Source organism: Prionailurus bengalensis, chromosome E1 (genome assembly GCF_016509475.1).
Source record: "Prionailurus bengalensis isolate Pbe53 chromosome E1, Fcat_Pben_1.1_paternal_pri, whole genome shotgun sequence".
Classification (NCBI taxonomy): domain Eukaryota; kingdom Metazoa; phylum Chordata; class Mammalia; order Carnivora; family Felidae; genus Prionailurus; species Prionailurus bengalensis.
The window spans coordinates 23,442,527-23,464,931 of record NC_057347.1 but is presented as its reverse complement, the minus strand read 5'-3'; the positions used below and the strand labels follow the sequence as shown (position 1 = coordinate 23,464,931).

Below are 22,405 nucleotides of genomic sequence, written 5' to 3'. Positions count from 1 at the left end.
CATTCAGGCGTGTGTCAAGTCCTGCACACCCCAAAGATTCATTTAAAAAATACAGGCATGTTATAAATCTTGGCTGACAATCTAGTATTTGCCTAGCCAGAATGACCTCTGCACCAGAACTGGGGGCAGAGAGAGGGAGGAAGAGAGGGAGGAGAAGGAGAGGGAGAGGGAGTGGGGAGGGAGAGAGGGGAGGAGGAGAGGGGGAGAGGGAGGGAGGGGCAGGCTTTATAGCCATTTGGTTTAGTGGACTGCAGCTTCTCATGAGTATTCAGCCTATAGGATGCAATCGGGATATGTTTGAAGTATTATAACATGGATATGTCATATATCACTGCATGGGCCCCTATCAGCAATCTCACATTCCAGAGCAGATTTTGACGGTGTTTGTTTGAGTTAATTCCTAATTCGAAGGGAACACATCAGCCCTGATTTTCCTTGGGAAGAAGTTTGCTCCTGCTTCTTCCTGACCCACACCATTGCTTGCTCTGGGCACTCCTCTGGCATGCCCCCCACCAACCCTTAGGACCACTACCAGCTGTAGTCTCAGCCTCCTGGCTCTCATACTTCCTGCAATGGTCACCACATTTCACCTTCTTCTTTCCCTTTAGGAGACAAAGACTCTCTTCGGTCAGGCCTTTCTCCTTTCCTCAGATGCCTCCTCCCTGACTCATCCTTGGTCCCTGGCTGGATTTGCCATACACCATAGAAATGAAGAAAATCACTTTACCAGCTGTTTTATCAAGCATCAGATTTGTGGTGAGGTTATCTGGAAATAGCAACAAAGCCTGGAAGACCATGCAAGATGTCACTGTGGGATGAGAGAGTACTGATAACACAACATACCAGCTACACTTCCAAGTGTCTCAACTCATTCACTCCTCAAACAACCTTATACAGGAGGTACTATTATCATTACTCAATTTAATGGAGGACACAGAGGATGGGGTTAAGTGCTGGAGTTGGAGATTCTAATCAGGGCATTCTGGCTCCCAAATGAATACCAAAGACCTGCCTCCAGCCGTGGGCCAAGAAATCAGATTCCCTGGGTGTCTACATTGTGTTCTTATCCGCCTGAATCTAGCGGCTGACCCCCCAGTTATCTCTGCTTTAGTTGGGGGAAGAGTCCACTGTTTGACATGGAAAAGGTTAATGCATTTGAAGGCAGGTCTTCATTACTGATTTCATTTCCATGAGTGTTAAAATGAAATCTGCTTCCCCAGAGCTTTTCCCAGAAAATGACAGTAGGTCATGGGAAAACAGAGCCATCTGTCAGTCTGGGCTCCAGGTGTAAAGAGAGGCCCTGGAAATGTCAGTCCATATAGTTCTGGGGGAAGAATGAGAGTTTTTAGTTACAAGTAAATCTTCAGAGGGGGTAATTCCACCTGAACCCTACATGGTGGCCTCCTTGTCCCTTGTAGAGCCAGTATAGAAGGTCCCTGCTTGATGCAGAAGGGAGGTGCTAACCTTGCCAGGGTTGTCTTCCACATGTCTTGGTTTATATAGGGTTTGGTTAGGAAAAGTCCCTAGAACCTTCCCCAGCCTACCTATCCTCACTCCCGTCAGCCTCCAGTTCTGCCCACATGACTGCTTGGATGAAAAGACCTTCTGCATTCTCGGGGCTATCGCAATAATGCAAGATCTAAAATGTACCCAATTAAGATACTTGTTCCAGAAACAACGTGAGTCCAGATATGGGGTTCCAACTGAGGCTCGGGCTTGAGGCCTGTATTCCCTTCCTCATGCTGGAACTCACAGGAGCTATCCAATAGGACATCTCAACTAGTGACAGGGGATCTTGGCCTCTCTTGACACGTGGTGCTTGGCAGTGGCCCGCCCCAGCTCCTCTCAACCAAACTAGGAATGTCCTCTTGACCACTTCAGCTCACGTGACATCGTCCAGGGGAGCCGGGAACCAAAGGAGGTCGGCATTTCCTTATCTACCCATCCCTGTCCTGGGCACATAGTAGGATACATACTCAGTAAATCTGCCCAGATCACCGCAAAGTGCGTCTTCCACTGCACCTATTGCCTGCAACCTGTTCAGCACAATTCCCTCGTTCACACTGCGCCTGGCAAATGCTCTGACTTGAAGCAAGAAACCACATGCTGGTAGGTCTCTGCTGTATAAGAGGAGATGGCAAGGAAGACAGGTACATCCTCTTTCCTGAAGTCAGCACTGGATTGTTTGTGGCAATGTCCTTGCTGGTGGAGTGTCCAGGCCTTTGGCTTTTATTCGTCAGCATCCTGGCCCGAGGGGCAAAGCTGGACAGGAGGCGGCAACCACAAGAGTTTTCCCATTCTCCTAGTGACTAACAGCTCCATAGAAGGAAGACTGGGATTAACGCTTGAAACGAGACCAAAAAAGTTACCCACAGGGTTTCCATTCTTTCCGCTTTTAATCTGTCCCTATGACGAAGAGTCACCAAGAGCTGGCTCTATTCCTTTGTTCCTGTGAGTTGCAGGGAAGACAAAGGTGTGGGCTCCCACTGTGGCCAGATCCCTTGGTGGTGGGGGTGGGGGGTTGTGGAGTCTGGCGAGGGGAATTAACTCTTCTTACCTTAGCAGTACAGCTGGTGTGAAGACACTAGGACGTGTAGCCATGAATCCAATGGACTAAGTGGAAAACTCCAAGGGGAACAGGAACCAGGGGCTCTTGGTGGAACCGGGGCAGGGGAAATGTCAGAGACAGAAATATGAGACTCTGGGCGGTGATAAAATAAATCGTTTTAATGGGAGGCTTTCTGAAAGGGTAACTTTTTCTTGTGCTATGAAGCAGCCAGTTTCCTTGCCTTGGGGGTTTCTTGGGTGGTGTCCTGACTGAACCCCTAGCCCCACCGGAAGCTAGGATGTTAGTCTGACACTATGTTCAGCCCCTCCAGGATCCAGAGGTGTGTCTTAACATCAGGAGATTGGAGTCGGCTGGCAGTCAGTCCCAAACGTACAGTGCCTGTGTGTGTCCAGGCCTGAGGGAAAGGGGCAGAGGCTTCACTTCCGACTCAGGATACATCTCCGTGGGGGGAGAAAAAAGGGGGCAAATCACTTTGAAAATTCAACTCTGACCTTTACAAAGAAAACTAATAGACACTTTAGTATTATATACAGGGTAGGGGCGAAAGGGAGTGGAGGGGAAATTGCACTTAATTACAGTAGGTTATAGTTTACACCCATTGGACAAATTTACTTCTTCAAAAGAAATCTCGAGATCAGCTGGGAGGGGGTGGGGAGGGGGGGAGTCTGCAGATATTTACAGTGTGTTTGGCTCAGTTCAACAGCACGTGTCCTCCTCCTGTCAGTAACAGATTCAAGTTTTCACATCAGTTTGTTCGATGAAGGAGCATAATGCAGGCACGACAGCGTTCTCTCTTCCTCTTCTGCGGTTTCTTGTCTCCCGCCTGTGGGCGGGATGGGAGTACTTGACGTCTTGGGAGAGGCATGGCGACAATACTGCATAGAAGGGAAGGGCTGCGCCTCGGAGCGGCTGTCTGAAGCGTCAGCAAGATGTCAGGTAAGCAGAGACCTCTCGAAGGTGCTTGTCAGGTCACTGGGCTTTTCTGTGACAGCTGCCCGGAGGGTGATGGTGTGGAAAATAGGGTCCTTGTTGCTGTGCACAAAGCAAGTGATGTGTGGTCATCACCAGGCTTGGAGAGGGCACTGCAGAGAGAGCAGAGAGAGCTCAGCCGTGTGCAGTTAGCGGGGACAATGGCCCTTGGTTTGTCTTCTCCAGGGGAGCTGAGACCCAAGTCAGCCGCCAAAGGGCCAAGGACCTAGTGCCTGCTCGATGCCACAGTGTTGGTCCTGAAGCACACTCCCTTTAGGAACACTCGGGAGCCAGATCTTCTGGCCACTTCAGAAGAGAGAAGTGAATTGCTGGGGACCTTGAATTAATCATAACTCACTGACCTTTATTCTGGAGTCAAGCTCCTCTTTCTTTGAGAGTGGGTTTTTATTTTAATGTTTATTTATTTATTTATTTATTTTTAATTTTTTTTTTTTAACATTTATTTATTTTTGCGACAGAGAGAGACAGAGCATGAACGGGGGAGGGGCAGAGAGAGAGGGAGACACAGAATCGGAAACAGGCTCCAGGCTCTGAGCCATCAGCCCAGAGCCTGACGCGGGGCTCGAACTCACGGACCGCGAGATCGTGACCTGAGCGAAAGTCGGACGCTTAACCGACTGAGCCACCCAGGCGCCCCAATGTTTATTTATTTTTGAGAGGGGGGAGGGCAGAGAGGGAGGGAGACACAGAATCTGAACAGGCTCCAGGCTGTGAGCTGTCAGTACAAAGCCCGACGTGGGGCTCAAAGTCACAAACCGCAAGATCATGACCTGAGCCGAAGTTGGAAGCTTCTCCCCAGGTGCCCTGAGAGTGGGTTTTACGATGTGCTTGGTGTGGTTGCAATGGCAGCTGGACAGGAGCTTTTGCCTCTCATGGAAGTCAGGGTCCTGTTCCTAAGACCTCTAAGGGCTGGGGTCCCCTAGACCATTGATCCCCAAACTTCAATGGACCTAAGAATACCAGACATCCTGTGAAAATGCGTATTCTGATGGAGTGGGCCTGTGGTGGACCTAAGAACATGCATTTCTAATCAGTTCCCAGATTGTGCCAATGCTGCCGATCTACTTGAGCACATGAGAAAATGGCCACTTGCTCAAACGACCCATCAGGGAAGGAGTGTGGGAAAGTGCTCTCTGTAGGCTTGCTCCTAATAGGACAAGAGACCTGGGCTGAAGGCCTCTGATGCCCAGACGAGGGCAGGAGACCCCAGAACAGATGGAGAAACCTCCTGAGAGGAGTCACCCCTTCCAGAGCCCTCGGCCTCATTCATTTCAACCGTCATGGCACACCATTCCCGTCCTTTTCCCTCCAGGGAGGCCCTTTTTGCTTCCCTCTGTCTCTTCTTTCCCTTTCACTTGTTTGGGCATCTAAGGGAAAGTTCTGCCTTTTGACTTAATGGCTCTTTCTCTAAAGACTCTTCTCTAAACACTCAGGAGCACACATAAGTGTGCGTGCGCACACACACACACACACACGCACAGCCCCCCCTACCGTTACTATGAAAGGCCTATTATCCCATTATTATCTCATAAATCAGTGCTCCCAGCCATAATCCTGTATGAGGTTGCCATTATGCCCATTTTACAGATTAGGAAGACGAGTTCAAAGAAAATGAATTGTCCAGGGTTTTAGAACTAGGACAGCATAGAGACAGAAATTCAAACTGGTTCCGGGTACCCTCCTGGCACATGTTCTTTCTATTATGCTCTGAGGTTAAGCGTCTTCTACTGGCTTTGTGCTCTTGGTCAAGGTATTCTCTTTGTGCCTCAGTTTTTTCATCTGTAAAATGGAAGTTGTAGAGGGATCGGGTGAGCCGATACATGGGAAGTGTTCAGAATTAACACTGGGCTACACAGGGTGGTGCCCTAGTCCGTACGGCCCTCGAGACCTCTTCAGAATGCGACTGAGCTGTGCATTCATTTGAAGGGACCAGTTCTGACCCTTTTAAATTCTTGAGGCCCTTGTCAGGGTCCTCTGATACCCTTTGCCTCCTCTTCCTCCCGTCGCCCGCCCCCACTTTTGAGTCTCTTTACTTCCCACTATCAGCCCTTTTCCAATTTTCAGATTTCAGGGAAGGAGAGAGAAAATGGCTTGTGACCTTGCAGGTTTCAATAGAAGAGCAAACAAGAAGGGCAGATAAGGAGACGCCAGCGAGATTCTATGACCTGTCATTAGGGATGGGCTTCCCAGCTATCAAATGTTTGCTCACATAATAAAATGGTGGCAGAGCCCTAAATGTTGTCAAAGGAACTAGAGTTATTTGTCCCCTTCAGAGTCTAAACACAAACAGCTGATAAGGGGTGCGCTGTGGTCCCTCAGAACCAAGGCCTGGCACACCCAGCTCCTCGGGGGCCTTGCCCAGAGGATCTGAGGGAACCTCCCTCTGAAAGGGGTGGTAGCTGTGGTGATTATGTATGGTAAGAGCTAACGTTTATCGAGGTCCCACTGTGTACCAGGCACTGTGCTAAGGAAGGACTTTACTCACGTCATTGTATTGGATTCACACATCAACCCTTTGAAGCAGGTAATTATATTCATTCATTTAATACATTTTTGAATGTCTTCTACATACTTAGCACTTTTTTAGGCACAGGGGATGCAGCCACAAATAAGACCCTGTCCATACCCTCACAGAGTTTATATTCTAGAGAGAGATCTGAACAATAAAGTGAATGAATATATATGTATGTGTACACACATGTGTATACATATTGTACATATGTGCACAAAATAAAATTTCAGATGGAGATGAACACTCTGTAGAAATATAAGCATGATGATAGATAGGTTAGGGTGATTTGAAGCCAAAGGGAATAATTTATAGAGGGGAATCAGGAGGGGCCTCCTGGAGGTGGTGACATTTGAGCTGAATGAAATGAGGGAGCAAGCATGAAAAGATGTGCATTATGGAATTTGGGGGGCAGAAGAGACCACAAATGCAGAAGTCCTGAAGTGAGATCACTTCAATTCTGGTTCAGCTGAAGCCAGGTGAAAGAGGGAGGAGAGGAAGGAAGTGAGAAGGGCAGGGCCGGCAGGGGGCTGATTACACGGCAGGAGGCCTTGGAAGCCTCCATTTCAGCTTGGTTGCAATGGGACACTATTGGAGAGTTTTGACGCGGGTGGGGGTGACATGATTGGTTTCCCTTCTTAAGAGATCATTCTGGCTGCTGCGTAGTGAACAGACAGTAACCACCATCGTGGGGCAGGAGTGGACGTAGGAGTGGGAAGCTGGGGCCAGTGCAGGGCATCAGTGAGAGCAGGGGCTGGACTGGTGGGGAGTGAGAAGTGCTCAGATGTGGGACGCAGAGCTTATCCATGGACTGGTTGTAGGGCACGCAGAGAAGAATCAAGGAGACTCCCAGGGACCTCACCTGAATAACTGGTTACCATTTCTGGAAACGGAGAAGCCCCAGGACGAAGCAGTGTGAGTAGGGAGAAACGGGCAAAATGAAGAGTTCCTATTTTGGTGAGGCTTGTCAGATACACCGGGCATTTGCATGTACATGCCTGAGCCGCACCGGCTTTGTGAATGGGCCACTCAAGGGAGAGGTCTGTACTGGAGACAGAAGTACACGATCCATCAGTGTGTATGCTTGATCCAAAGCCATGGGATTGGGGATCACCCAGGAGTGAACACAGAAGAGAATGAGTGATAGGGCCCTCCAACAACAAAATGTTGGGAAAACAAGCTGCCAGCTATGGGAATGAGGAGTGCCACAGTGGGGGAGAACCAGGAATGGGTATCGTTCCAGAAACCAAGTGAAAAAAGGAGGGAGGATCAGCTGTGTCAGAGGCAGAGGTCGGAAAGTCCCCATTGGGTTTGACAATATGGTGGTACTTGTGAGCTGGACCGGAGAGGTTCTAATGCGGTGTCAGGACAAATGCCCATCAGGAATAGCCGTAAGACAGAATTGGGGGTGAGGAAGTAGGGACCGTGAGTACAGATAACTTCCTGCTGTTATTAAGTTAGATTAATTATGGCTCCATTAATTAGAAGTAATGATTATACTTCAAGGAAGTTGAGGCCTAGAAAGATTATAAATAACTTGCCCAGGGTCTCACAACAGAAAAGTCTATGCTCTTAAACACGAGGAAGGTTATTTCCTTCTACCTTCTGAGTGTGGTCACAGGGAGGCCACGGAGAAATAAATGCTACTTACAGTCTTCCTTCCTCAGGGTTGCCAGCAGGGGAGGCCAAGTTCACCCCAGCCGCCATGGGCTGGGTGTTCTGGGCCAAGCACCAAGCTAGGTATTTTACAAGATTTATAGCATTCAGTCTTTTTAATGACCGTCCAGAAGAGGAATCATTATTTTCATGTTACAAATGAGGAAACTGAAGTTCAGAGAGGCTAGGACTTTTGCCTGAGGTCACCCAGGTAGAAGGTGGTAGAATCTTGGGCCTGGGTCTGCCTAACTCCCAAGTCGGTGCTCTTAATCATCACACCATACTGGCTGACCACCAGCAGAGACGGTTGGAAGCTGTGGAATAGTTGCCAGGGATTTATGGCAAGGCTGTCCACCTCCCTGTCAGCACCCCTGACTGGTGGCTGCTCTGGGGGCCCTCTCCTGACCTCTCTATAAACTAGGAAGTGGAGCTGTAGGCACAGAGGTTGTGGAAACAGGATTCGGCTCTCAGCCTGCCCACACTTGTTCTAACCAAGGTCGGTGCTTGCTGCGGTCTGGTTTCCAGACTGGCGGGGCATTGTTTTGCAGGAGCTCAGGCACAGACCCACTTGCATGGTAACTCGCCAGCACCCAAGGTTGAGGAGGAGGGGGAGGCATAAGCTCTGGAAAGGACGGAGGGCAGGAGCTGCAGGTGAGACAGTCCCACCCTGAGATTCCTGAAATGTGATCCACAAGGCCCTGGGGCACGTCTGTCCTGACAATGGAAAACACTGGGATCAGATACAAGTTCAAATCCTAGTTTTAGCCTTTACCTACATAACCTCGGGTCATTTTTATGAGTGCTTAAAAATGGATATTAGAAGGAGAGCATTGCCTAATGGATTTGGAGTGAGAAGACCAGTAGTCTGGAAGTCGAGTTCCAGGTTCATCATCTGTGAATTTGGCCAGATCCCATCCCACCTCCGAAGCTCAGTGTTTTGCTCTGTAAGTCGGCCTCGCAGAATGGGTGGGGAAGGTTGGCCACGAAAGGTAAGAATGGAAAAGCACTCGGAGTGCTGCTATGGAAATGGGAGGCACTCAAAAAATGTTAGTTCTGAATTCATTCACTCACTCACTCACTCACTCACTCACTCACTCATATTTACTGAATGTCTACTATAGCCCAGGCATTTGGCTAAGCACAAAGGCATTCCCTGCTCTATTTGCTTTTATCCTGGGAGTGAACCTCCTTTGACCCCATGTAGTTCAGTGAGTTACATTTTGAAGAAGTCGATAGAAAGTATCTCCTACAGGATCACAGGTGGCAAGGAGAAGGGGGGGGGGGTTAGCACTCTGAGTACTTGACCATGTACCAGACACTGTCTCCTACACTTTGAAGATCGTGTGGTGGGGGGTGGGTAGGATTTTCTCCACGAGAGACACAGAAGTGGTCTCGCAGGGTGAATCAACTGCCCAAGGTCACATGGCGAGTGGGGAAGGAACCAGGATTAATGCAAGGCTGCTGGGCTTTCCTAGAACTCTGGGGTGCTTCTACAGTAGCACTGCCCAGGATGTGTCCCTCTGCCCGGAGCTTCTGTGCACACTAATGGCCCCATTCGAGGCACACAGCAGCATGTGAAAGATTCGGAGAAGCCCCGCCTTTAACCCAGCCGTTCACCCAATACTTATAACCAAGGGATCTTCCCCTCCTCACACCATGTGCCCCCAACTCCCAGCAATGGTCTTAAAACTCCTTTTGGAAAATAATACTTTAAAACAAAGAGAAAGCAGAATTGCCACCGGAACTCATTTCTGACCCTTTGTCTTGGGAACAGAGTTAGTGCAAATTTTCTTCACCTTGGTTCTTTCTGCCGTCAGGAGGCAGCACCTGTACCCTCAGTTGACTTCGTTCTGCCCTTCCCCCCGCTTCCTCTTCTTCAGTTTGTAGGAAGGAAGTTTCCTGATTGGAACACCTACGTGGGCTAGATTTTACCCTTGTTCCTGACCGTTAACTCCACAACAGCAGCAAATACCATGGGTATTTTAGAGATGGATATTGGAAGACAAATATTGTTTAGGTGGAAGGAGTCTAGGATTTAGAGCCAAAGCCCAGAGTCTAAAGGTCCAGCTCTAGAAGTGATCACCTGTTGGACCTTGGGAAGGTCACTCTCCACCTCTGAGCCTCAGTTCATTCCTTTGTACTAAGGAAGTTTCAATACAAAGAAATGATGAGATCCTGTTCATGAGAAGTGTAAACATAAAATGCTATGTGAATAGTTTTATCCTAAGCGTGATCATCCTTCTTATCATCCCAGAAATGTGTCTACTACCAGACTCCTGGAATATCCAGGGACTTAGGGACAACTTCACGGTGGTTCTAGAGGGCTGTTCATGCAGCTTCAAGGTCGGCTGGCCACTCTGTCCAGTGGAGGGGAGACGCCATTTGGGGGCCAGATGCTCAGAGAGCATCTCCAAGTATTTTGATTAAGAGACAATTTCCTGAATTCAGAGGGCCTGTTTCAACAAGCAAGCATCAAAGTCAACTTGGGGAAGACAGGAATAATTAATCACAGCCCTGTCTAGGGCTGACCAAGCGGCAGATGGATTGATAAACCTTTCAAAGGGGAAGGTATTCCCAAGCAGGGCTGCTGCGCCTGGCTGCCCCCCTGATTGAGATTTGTGAGCACAGATAAATGTTTTCCCTGCTCACTACAAAGAGTGGGAAATCGCACGGGAGTCGAAGGGCAGAGCAACAGGGGGTGTCCTTTCATCTTCCATTGGGTGAGAGAAGAGTGGCAGAGCCGGTCCCACACAATGCTCCCTCTCTCCCCACCTCCAGAGCCCAGCTACCTAGGCTGTGTGTGTGTGTGTGTGTGTGTGTGTGTGTGCACGCGCGCGCGCGTGTGCACGCATTTCATGAACGCACACGCACACACCCAGGACATGCCAGGCCCTTAATCTACATGACCTCATTGAATCTCCAGAATAAGGAGATGTTACAACTCTCATTTTAAAGCTGAAGAAACAAGGGCTCAGACAGGTCAAGGTCACCAAACAAGTGGCAAACCAGGAACAGAAGCTACTGCTCCACAACACTGCAGGACCAGGAGATGTGGGCAAAGGGAAGAACAGAGAACCTGAGCCCATGAAAGAACTTGCTCGGCAGCATGTGGCAGTGGAGGAGGTGTGATTCGCAGGGCTCAGGTGGATAAAAGACCATCAACAAGACCAAACCCTGCTGAGAGCCACTGACATGAAGTTCAAGGTTGTTGCCTACTTATCTAGTAATCAATAAAGGCCAAACAGTTCCCACACTGCACAGACCCCAGCTCCTAAAAGGTCCTATTGTATTATTCTGGAATTGTCATGCATGCTCAGACATCTTGTCCTATTTCCTAACTCTCGGTGTCCCGTGACAGTCCAGCTGTCCAAGCGGCAATGATGAGCCACACCTTTGGTTGTCTTTGCTACTCCATCAACCCTGCATGGAGGTGGGAACCAGCCATCCACTGAAAGAGTGACTAAGCCTCTGAATTTCCCAGTTTTCATGCACCAGGAAGTCAATTCCAAGCTTCTTGACAGCAGACCAAATAAATGCAGGTCCCCTCTAAGGCCAGGTTGTCTACTGGGGCATCTCCATGGGTCGGTTGAATTGAGTCATTCTCTGGGGCTTACAGCGTTCTGGGTCCAGCATGGGTCTTGGACTGGGGGAATTGGCCTCAGGACCCTGACTGCTTACTCCCTTTTTCCATTGATTAACTTGTGGAAAATCCTCAAAGGGGTCCCTCTTGCAAAGCATGAAACTCTTTAGAGGGTGTGACTTTCCTGAGTCTCCCTTGGAAACACCTTTTCTATGGCTCACTGATTAATCCCCTGGGGAATACTCAGTCTCACTACCTAAAGGCTCTGTGTCACCCAGTCTCCAGTGATTTATCAAGCTGTAGTCATTTTTTGCTCTTGCTGGCAAAGCTGGGGGAGCAGTCAGTCCCTTTAGCCTGTGGCCCATCTTCTTTGCCCTGTGACCTCAGGGATTCCTCTAGCAAGTAACCAGGAGCCTGGGAAGGACCAGGCTTATGGCTCAGTCCACACGCACCACGTTCTCTGCACGTCAGTAGCCCCAGCCATTGCCCTCTCCTGACTTCCTGCCGGCATTACCTGTTTACTGGAAGACATGTTGGTAAGCGTACTGATGCTGCTTGTATCCGTGACCACCATCGCAGACGGAAACCGGGATGTGTGCGAATACTGGGGGGGTTCCTGCTTGTGTGTGTACACTGGAGAGACAGAGTGAAGACAGAGTCAAGCTGAGATCACACAAGCACATGCACAGCTACAGATACCCCATCCCATCCCATCGCTCCTGTGTCCCCAGGCAGATGGAAGGGCAGTGGTGGCGGCGGCGATGTTTTGGAAGGCAGTGTGTTGGGGTAAAAACACCAGCCATGTGTTTAAATCCTTGCTCAATTACTTAACCTCAATTTCCTCATCTGTAAAATAGGAATGTAGGGTTAGAAAACATCATGTGGAAAGTACTTTGTACCAAAGAGCTTTGCACAGTGTCTTTCATGTAGTAGTGTACGGCACTTCTGTTCTCCTGACTTTCAAGTGTTTATTTATTTTTGAGACAGAGCGAGACAGAGCATGAATGGGGGAGGGGCAGAGAGAGAGGGAGACACAGAATCTGAAGCAGGCTCCAGGCTCTGAGCTGTCAGCACAGAGCCCGATGCGGCGCTCGAACTCACGGACCGTGAGATCATGACCCGAGCCGAAGTCGGACGCCCAACCGACGGAGCCACCCAGGTGCCCCGTGTTCTCCTGACTTTCAATAAAATGTTAGGTGCCCAGACATCAACAAGTGGCCCCCTCAGGCATATGTGACGCATCAGAGATTTTAAGACAAAAAAAAAAAAAAAAAGTTCTAAGCAGTTAGCAAACATAAACGAACTGGCCAGCGCATGCTTGTTGTATCTGCCGTGACTCAAGCACCTGGCCTCATGCAAGCAATTATAAATGAATTAACAGGGGCGCCTGGGTGGCGCAGTCAGTTAAGCGTCCGACTTCACCCAGGTCACGATCTCGAGGTCCGTGAGTTCGAGCCCCGCGTCAGGCTCTGGGCTGATGGCTCAGAGCCTGGAGCCTGTTTCAGATTCTGTGTCTCCCTCTCTCTCTGCCCCTCCCCCGTTCATGCTCTGTCTCTCTCTGTCCCAAAAAGAATAAATAAACGTTAAAAAAAATTAAAAAAAAATAAATGAATTAACAATGATAATTAGACATGGATATAGTTAATTGTATAATCAACAATTGTACAATTATAAATAATTATATAAATCTGGGTTGTTCCAGACCGCACTAAAATGACATTGTATGTCACATCATGGCATCGCAGAAATAGGAAGGATGACGAAGGGAGACAAGATTCAAATAAAACATCCAGGAGCATGTGACTCGGTTTTTAGCTTTAACAGTACTTGTTCACCAAGTCTAGAACATTTTGAGTTCTGTAACTGACCATTAGATTCATATAAACTCCAGGTCACTTGACCTAACAGAAGCATGTGGCTGTTGGGCCATGAGGGAGGGAGCAGTTTATTCTCTACCAAAGCATCCTCTAGTAGGGAATGGGGTAAATGTCACCACTTGCTAGCCCAGCTTGTCCTTCCTGTGGAGGGAGGCCGGTTATTTCCTGGTCCGGGGCCCCTAGCTGGTCCTTGGTGGTCCACAGGTCACTGGTGACCAGTCTCTGGCTGTCCCACCTGGGCCTGGCCATGGAGGAATCCTGCCCGGGTGAGGGGGCAGGGACAATTGGGGGCATATTGCCAGGCCCTGAAAAGACAGAAAGTGGGGCATGATATATGGTCCCAGACTCTGCTACAGGCTATGGCAGATTTTTTTTTAAAGCCACAAAAAAAAAAAAAAACAAAAAACAAAACGTGATTGGAATGTGAGATGGTGCGTAGAAACAAGCTCCACAGGCCTGAGGCGGGGACAGAGCCTGAGGATAGAAGGCCGAACTTGGTTGCTCTTCCTTAGACCCATGGCTCCGATTGAGGCAGCCGGGGAGAAACAAAACTCCCCTTCCCCATTCCTGCCTCCTCTTATTAAAAACTCCCTTAATAAACAATGACTTGCATTTCTTTCACTCTTATGCTCACCAAACACGGTTCATACCAAGTCTTACTTCATCTCCATTATCACTCTACATTATTATTTCCATTTTACAGATGAGGAAAATTGAGGCCCAGAGAGTGGCTAAATAACTTACCAATGGCTACACAGCTGGTAAGTCTCAGGACCAGGATTTAAATCTAGGTGTGTCTGACTCCAAGAGATGATCACTCTATTACAGAGACTTCTCTGGTGTTCCTGTGGGATGGTGCCTGCCATGATTTCTCCCCAGACTTGTAGGCCAGGGGCTGTATCCTGACATGGCCAGAGGGCTGGGGGCCTGGGGCTCAGGGTGGAGGGCAGAGATCTAGTGGCTGGCTGTGGGTGGGAAATAAGTGGTTGAAAGACAGGACTGAGAGTAGGTATAGAAATAGGATATGAGAACTAGCGGGGGGGGGGGGGGTTGGGGGAGGGGAGAAGTGCTAATATTCCTTATCCAGGATGGCATGCAGATGGCATTTTCCACCTGTGCTCATGATTCTCAATTCGAGATGTTTGGGGTGTGTAAATTGGAGAGCACGGGGATTCTAGAAGATTCTTCAATTTCAGGGAGGGCACATGGGATGCAAATTGCATACCCACTCTTGCCATCTGGTAATGGCTGCTCAGACTTTCAGATTGAAAAGGCTAAGTTGAGGCTCATCAGGAAAAGGTACTGTGGCTGATCGATGATATCTTCCATGGGTACCAAAGTGGGCAATGGTGGCATGTGTCCCACACATGTGCTACACCCTGCTTTCTTTCTCCAACTCCACTTATGTAAAGTGGGCCCTCAACTGTCCTCTTCAAACCTGCCCGCCCTCCAGGAAGGGGGGGGGGGGATCTAGGAAAGGCACAGACCACAGGAAGGTCATGCTGAGACACTGTCTGGGTTGATAACAGGTAGAGAAAAGTGACCAAATCAGTATACTTCCAAGCAAGTACAGATCCAGAGAGGGCAGAGGTGGGTTGCGTAGGGCCCTTGCTGGTACCTCCGCCCCACCCCACCCCAACCCGCCTGCATCCTTACTGTGGGAGTTCTGTAGCTGAGTCACGGCCGCCATGAAGGGCTGCTGAGTCATGTGGCTGCCGGGGCTTTGCTGCATGAGGGGCTGCTGGTGAGGGCTGTGTAGCTGCTGGGAGAACTGGACAGGCTGCAGGGCGGCCAGGCTGCCAGCCACACTGTTGATGACGGGGACACTCTGTGCTTGGGAGGTGTTGAGGCCTGTGGGAGCAAGAAGGAAAGATCAGAGGTGGCTTCCGGGAAGGTGAGGGTTGAGTGCATGGATGAGGTCACCCACCGAGCCCCTGCTGTGAGCCAGGCAAGGCTGAGCTTTGCTTGAGAGATTGCACAGGAAACGACTTTCTAGATCCGTTATACAAAGAAACTGAGGCTTGGAGAGATCGACCTGCTGACATTCCACAGTGAGTTGTAGATGGAAATGGGCTTACACAGATCCGAGGCATGACAGTCTCCCAAAGTCATCCCGGCACCTCCCAAACTTGAGGTTGCCAGGACCCTGGGAAAGCTGCCTCTGCTTGCCCACTCCCTCCAGGCCCGACTCCCTGAGAGGGCTGCCCGGTGCCCTCAGGGCAGTTAAAGGAGGCAGATTAGTGCCCAGGCCTGTCTGTCCAGCAGAGGGCAGGAGTGATCAGGAACTCACATTTCGACAAAACAACAAAACCACCTCCACAGTCCTAGGAGTACGAAGCCAGAACACCCTCATTTAGTGGACTTGTGCAAAGACCCCGACAGAGGTCAGGTGCTCATTCTCTTGCTGATAGCAGAGAGCAGGAAAAACAGCAGACCTCAGCCAGTTCTATGAAGTGGACGTAACTCATCCGGTGGCACAGGGCTTGTGGCATCCAGAGGTCCAGGTACTGGGAGGAGGAAGTCGTAAGTGAAAGGTTGACAGTTTACAGTGGTTCTTGCCATCTTTCTGTTCTGGGGGTGGGAGGCTTCTGTGGTACTGCTCCATGCCTGTGTCCTGAAGCCTCTTCAGAACCAGGGCCGGCACTACAGAGACTGGGTCCCTGGTCCCGCATCTCTGGGCAGGAGTGTGGGGGAGACAGCTGAGGCAGAGTATGAGTAGGGATGAGAGGATCAGGGGCAAGACACCCTGACCTCTTTCCTGGGGCTGTCAATGTTCCTTTGACTGTGCTTTCTGTGAAGTGGGGGGCAGGATGGGAGGGAAGAAGAAAATCCAGAAAAAGGTGTCTAGGCAAGTGCGGAAGGGACACCTAGAGAGCCTTTCCTGAAACAGAGAGGGTTCCAGAAGTGGGTTTGTGGGAAGTCCTCCAGGGAGATAGCACAAAGACCTCAGCTGCTGCTTACTCAGGGCTTTAGCTGATACTGTTATCAGAACCCTAAAAGGCAAGTCTCCTGAGCGGAAGTGAAGGAAGAAGCCCCCTCCTGGCTTCCTTGGGTGGGGATGGGGCCGGGTCGTCTGATCGCCCTCACACCAGCACTATCTCCCATTCCCCAGGGGCTCACCTGATACCCTGATATCCTGTTTCCCTCTCCTGCCTTCCACTGTGGTCTCAGTCTCCTGGAAGGCCCCAGATGCTTGCTGTTCCCCCGGGGAGCCCATTACAGCTGCTCTTTTGGGAAATCCCTGCCCAGAAAAGCAAATTACCCTGCCTAGAGTGGATGACATTTGAGGGCACGGTTCTGAAACCTGCCTGTGCTTTAGAGTCATCTGGGGGAGCTCTTTAAGAAATACACATTCCTCCGCCCCACCCAAGACTTAATGAGTCAGAAACTTCCGAGGTGAGGCCCAGGAATCTTATTTTCAACACCGTCTGTGATGTTGCTGTGCCTCAATTCCAGGATCCAGAGCCACTGATGTCATCCTAGCTCCCATGAAGTGTGACTCGTGGCCTTTCCCCCTGCTTTCTGCGCACTGGTTCCTGCCCAAGAAGCATGTTGTGCAGCCCAGGGGATGAAGACAGAGTGAGGAGTTGGCAGTGCCGGGGCCTTTGTTATCACTTTTCCATGGGCCTCTGTGGTCCCCAGGCAGGACCCACACACTCAACCCAACAGTTGGCCACATGAGGGTGCCTGCAAGCAATTCTTCATCCTGACACTCCGTAGGGTAGGACCATGTGTCTCAGCTGGGTTTTCTGTTGATGCTCACCATTGTTCATGCTCCCTCCACTCCAAACACACGCACACACACACGCACACCCTTCCAAGGACCACCTACACTCTGGTGCTGCCCACCTGCAGTAGATTAGGACTACAGGGAGAAGGTAGACAAGTGTGGGTGGAGGAGATTAGGAGGAACGAGATTGAAAAATATGGAATAGCTCCAGGAAAAATTTTAGTTCAGATAGTGCCTAAGAAAACATGTAATTGTGGGGGCGCCTGGGTGGCTCAGTCGGTTGAGCGTCCGACTTAGCTTGTCATGATCTCACACTCCGTGAGTTCAAGCCCCTCATCGGGCTCTGTGCTGACAGGTCAGAGCCTGGAGCCTGCTTCGGATTCTGTGTCTCCCCCTCTCTCTGCCCCACCCCTGCTCATGCTCTGTCTCTTTCTGTCTCAAAGATAAATAAAAACATTAAAAAAAACATTAAAAAAAAAAGAAAATATGTAATTGTGTAGCTGTCGGCCAAAGCTTGATGTGGGAAGAAAAGAGGAGAGTGGGGTGGTTCGTGTATCATTTTGGTTGTGGAAATAAAGAGGTGGCATATCTTACTCATGGATCTTTTACTCAAATCTTCTAGAAGGTGAGCAAGCTGGATTTAGATATCCTATCTCATTATCAAACCCTGGGGTTAGTCTGGTTACCATATTCCTGTGAAAAGGCAGTAAGTTCAAAATAAATTTTTATTTGGTAAGCCCTCTAAATGCTTCTCTACTCCCATTTCTCTCTGCAAAGAAATGCAGGGTGCAACCATTTCTTTAAAAAAAATTTTTTTTTAAGGTTTAATTTTCAGAGTCAGAGAGAGGCAGAGAGAGACAGAGTGGGCGGGGGGGTGGGGGAGGGCAGAGAGAGACACAGAATCCAAAGCAGGTTCCAGGCTCTGAGCTGTCAGCACAGAGTCCGATGTGGGGCTCGAACGCACAGTCCGTGACATCATGACCTGAGCTGAAGTCGGACGCTCACCTACTGAGCCACCCAGGCGCCCTGGGTGCATCCATTTCTGAGCAGTTGAGGATACAGCGAGAGCCACACATACTCAGGAAAGCTGTGCCTCCCGTAGGCCCAGCCCTGTTTTGCCCTCAAAGAACACATAAGCCATCTCCTCAGAAGGGATGAGTTGCTACCTTTGCTGGGGCTGATTTAGAGAGAGAGAAGAGAGAAAGAGGAAAAGGTGATAAAATACAGAGGGGTCGGTGCGGCCACAAGGGCAGAGGAACAATGTCCGTTAAAAGAAAGATGAGCAATGCGCCTTCCTTCGATCCCTCCTGAGACTTCTTGGGAGCGCTTCCCAGGGTCACAGTGGTAACTTGGTCTGAGCTCACGACTGAGCTGAGAACACACCGAACACTCATCCACATTAGGATTCTGAGAGAGCCATCCACAGACATGGCCCCAGTCAGCCTTCCCATGCCCTGAACTGGCCCATCTGTGAGGATGTGGAATGAGGGCCTCCTAGACCTGGGAGGACCTGATCCATTCACCAGTCTCCAGCCATGTTTCTCCTTAAAGACTCGGGGATGCTCCGCCAGTTTCCCTCAGAGCTCCCTCTCACTGGACTTGCACCACTGGGCAAACAGGCGTCCCATGACCACATGAAATTCCCTGTTTAGAAGGAAGCCCATCGTTGTTCCATCTTTGCCAACACAAAGAAACATCAGCATAACTTCGTGGAAAATCCACCGCAAACTTAGGGGTCGAAATGAACACTAGACAAAAGTATAAGCTATGATATTATACATACTCACGCCTTATAGATTGGCAAGCATCTTTCTACACACTATTATTTGATCACCTCAGCAACCCATTTCACAGATGAGGAAACGGAACCTCATTAAGGTTAATGATTTGCCCCAGGATGCACAGCTGGTGAGTTGTGCCCAAGATTCACCTTGATTCTGTTATTTTCTCTTTCTTTAGGCTAAACAATCCAAATATGGTTGAGGAGAGAGAAAAGGAACTAAACAAGTGGAATCAAATCCTACAAGTGGTGGGTGAGTTTGAAGGGGGTCTGCCAGGAACTGTTTTGAAACTCAGGTTGACTTACTTCCCACACTTCTCCTTACCTACCCCCGAAGTTTTCTGACCAAGAACAGAACTTACTTTGTGCAATGGCCATGACTCCAGAGAGGGGGGTCATGATGAGGTTTTGAGATTGCTGGGGATTATGGTGGGACAGGCTGTGGATATTCGTCAAGGTGCTGACGGGGGGCAGACCACCTCCTGAGACTGAGATCTGCTGGAGAAAAAAAACAAAAACACCATGAGTGGAGCTGGGATTGCAAAAAGCAGTGTCCAAATTGACATAACTCGGGGCACCTAGGGGCTCAGTCGGTTAAGCGACTGACTTTGGCTCAGGTCATGATCTTGCGGTCTGTGGGTTTGAGCCCTGCATTGGGTTCTGTGCTGACAGAAAAAAAAAATTTTTTTTTAATGACATGACTGAGCAATTCCTTGGCACAGCTCATTCATTCATTCATTCATTCAGTAAAAATTATTAAGCATACACTGAGGCACATTTCTAGATGCTGGAGATAGAGAAGTAAAATACCCAATAATCCCTTCCCTATGATGCTTCCAGTGGTTGACTATTTTTTTTCTTTTAAGTAAAAAATGTTTTTAACATTTATTTATTTTTGAGAGACAGAGTGCAAGCAGGGGAAGGACAGAGAGAGGAGACACAGAATCCGAAGCAGGCTCCAGGCTCTGAGCTGTCAGCCCGATGTGGGGCTCGAACCCACAACCCATGAGATCATGACCTGAGCCAAAGTTGGAGGCTCAACTGATTGAGCCACCCAGGTGCCCCTCATTGGTTGACTATCTCTGAGTTCCTAGCCTGCCTCAGACATTCTTCTGCCCATGGGGTATTAGAGGACTGTCACTTGCTTAATTTGGAAGTATCCTCTGTTCTGCTCTGTACCTTGTATATTATTGGAGCTAAAGACACGTGGCTGCTAAAAATAATAACTGAAGAAATGCTCTGGGAGAGCAGACTGGGGACCAGGCAGAAGTGCAAGAAAGCTTTCACGGACTACAGGCTCCATTAAGTACCACTTGTACATTAACTTACAAACTTCATGATAGTTCCATGAGGCAGATACTTCTGCCATCCCTGTTTCCCTGATGAAAAAAACCAAGGCTCAGAGTAGATATGTATAATGCCTAAGATCCAATAACCTAGTAAATGGTATATCTGGTATTCAAACACAGGTCTGTCTGCCTCTAGAATTTGAGTTCTTTTAGAGAACTTCTTTTAGAAAGAAACTTTCCCCACCCCTGCAATTATTATCAAGGGTTGCAGAGGGATCAGACATCATTGGGCTTCTCTACCTTTTCCAAATCTCCACTATCCATTAAAAGATTTTTTTTTTTTTTTTTTTTTTTTTGGTCAAGGAACTGATGTTGTAATGAGAAAGCTACTAAATAATAAGCCCTCGGCCCCAGGTGCCCCCATTCTGTTTCACCATTATATTTTAGTGATAGGTTAGTAAGAGAAAGCTACTGATTTTCACGTGTTTACTTCATACATCCTTGGGGGGGGGGATCAAATCCTTTTATTTATTCCTAACGGTGTCTTTTCCTTTTTGATTTTCTTCATTTCTCCAAACGTATAATGACATCACAAGCACATGTGCTGGGTCTCTTCCTTGCTAGTACTCATATGTGTACATGTCTACTGCATTGGTTAGAACTTTCTAAATAGTATCAAACAGTAACAGCTGTAATAGATGTGCTTGCTTTGATTCTGATGTTTTCAGAAATGCTTCCAGTGTTTCCCCATTAATTATAAGGAGCTATCACTTTCACCCACACCCACACCCACACACACTTTTGGTGATGAAGCATTTTAATACTTACAGTTTTAAAATAATTTCTAAAATTATTAAGAAAGGGTGTCTCAGGCCACCTAGCTGGCTCTGTTGGTGGAGCACATGACTCTTGATCTCGGGGTTGTAAATTCAAGCCCCACGTTGGGTGTAGAGATTACTTAAAAATAAAATCAGGAAGGAAGGAAGAAAAGGAGGGAGGGAGGAAGGAAGGAAGGTAGGGAGGAAGGAAGGAAGGAAGGTAGGAGGGAAGGGAGGGGGGGAGGGAAGAAAGGAGGGAGGGAGAAAGGAAGGAAGAAAAGAAAGAAGGAAGGAAGGAAAATAGAGGTCTCCCATCATTGTGAACTGCTCCAGACATTCTTGATGGTATCAGGACCACTGGGAAACATTTTAGGGTTAGGATACAAACATTCAGTGTCTGAGTAACTCAGTTGCCCTTCCTCCCAGAGCTTGTCAAATTATAGGTCGCACACCAGCACCCAGGTAAGACACTATCTCCCACCTTGACCTGGTCAGCCACAGAGCTTCCAAGGTTAATTTGAAAAAGAAAGAAAGAAAAAACCAAACAGGTTTGTTTGTGTTTTTAAAATGGGCATCGAGAAAGGAGTTGGGGGGGTCACGTGACCAAGAAGGAATTCCGACCACATCAAACAAGAGAGAACCAGCCTGTTTGCTGGACTTGTTTTTCAAAATGTCAGAGTCATTAAAAAAAAAAAAAATCAGTAACCTGCCTTCGGACTTCCTTTGGGTAATGTAGTCCTTTGGAGAAAGTCAATGAAGTGACGGTAATCTCTCCTGTTTCAATGTTTGATTTTAATGGTGAAAGACAAACGCAGATGCCGACGATAAAAACAACTTAAATGTGCATGGCTTCAGAGTCTATAGTGTGCTTCCACTGACTGTCCTCAATAGGTATCGACACAGCTAGGGAGGGCATTATTATCACTGCCCCTGTGTTACAGATTAAGAGACTGATCCCCCGAAGAGTTGCAAGACTAACACTAGGTCCCTTGAATAGTGAGTGAGGAAGCCAGAATTCAAACTCAGTTTTACTAGAGTTCAAATACTTACTGTTTGGGGGTAACCCTGGTCAAGTGCCTTCCCACTAAAATGCAACCATTCTTTTCTATTTGTCACCAAGACTGAAGGAAGCCCAGGCTGCCAAGGACGCAGCTGGGTTTGAATTACATGAATGCTGCCATTTGCAGAACTTTCACCTATGCTAAGTGCTTTACTGCCTACAGCCTAAGAGGTTAGTGTTATTGCCCCTACATTGTGGACAAGGAAACTGAAGCTGAAGAAGTAAAGAAATTTGCACAAGAAGTGGTGTTGGTATTGAAAGCAGGCCATTTGCTGCCAAGGTTTCTCACTGTTAGGCTATACTGCTTCAATGTGAAAGAATCCAGAATGTGCTTTTTAATTATTATTATTATTTTTTTTTTTTTAAGTAAACTCTACACCCAGTGTGGGGCTCAAACTCACGACCCTGAGATCAAAAGCCACATGCTCCACTGATGGAGCCAGCCAGGCACCCCAGTATGTGCTTTTGAAAAAAAAAAAAAAAAGGAGGGGGGCACCTGGGTGGCTCAGTAGGTTAAGTACCTGAATTCAGCTCAGGATCTCAACAT

At 48.5% G+C, this 22,405-nt stretch overlaps 1 protein-coding gene across 6 annotated transcripts in view; it reads right to left on the bottom strand.

Moving 5' to 3' along the window:
• Window positions 1-2,707: 2,707 nt before the first annotated feature.
• The window catches only part of HNF1B (HNF1 homeobox B), a 55,274-nt gene continuing 35,576 nt past the window's right edge, over window positions 2,708-22,405 (bottom strand). For 2 of the 6 annotated variants that reach the window (XM_043583751.1, XM_043583757.1), the window contains exons 6-9: window positions 19,054-19,186; window positions 14,838-15,032; window positions 11,819-11,937; window positions 2,708-3,651 (exon numbers count right to left, since the gene is read on the bottom strand). In XM_043583751.1, coding sequence (XP_043439686.1) covers window positions 3,631-3,651; window positions 11,819-11,937; window positions 14,838-15,032; window positions 19,054-19,186 — 468 coding nt within the window. In that variant the 3' untranslated portion in view covers window positions 2,708-3,630. Of the gene's footprint in view, window positions 3,652-11,818; window positions 11,938-14,837; window positions 15,033-19,053; window positions 19,190-22,405 lie in introns of all 6 variants that reach the window. The other 4 variants (XM_043583750.1, XM_043583756.1, XM_043583755.1 and 1 more) reach the window with 3 other exon arrangements.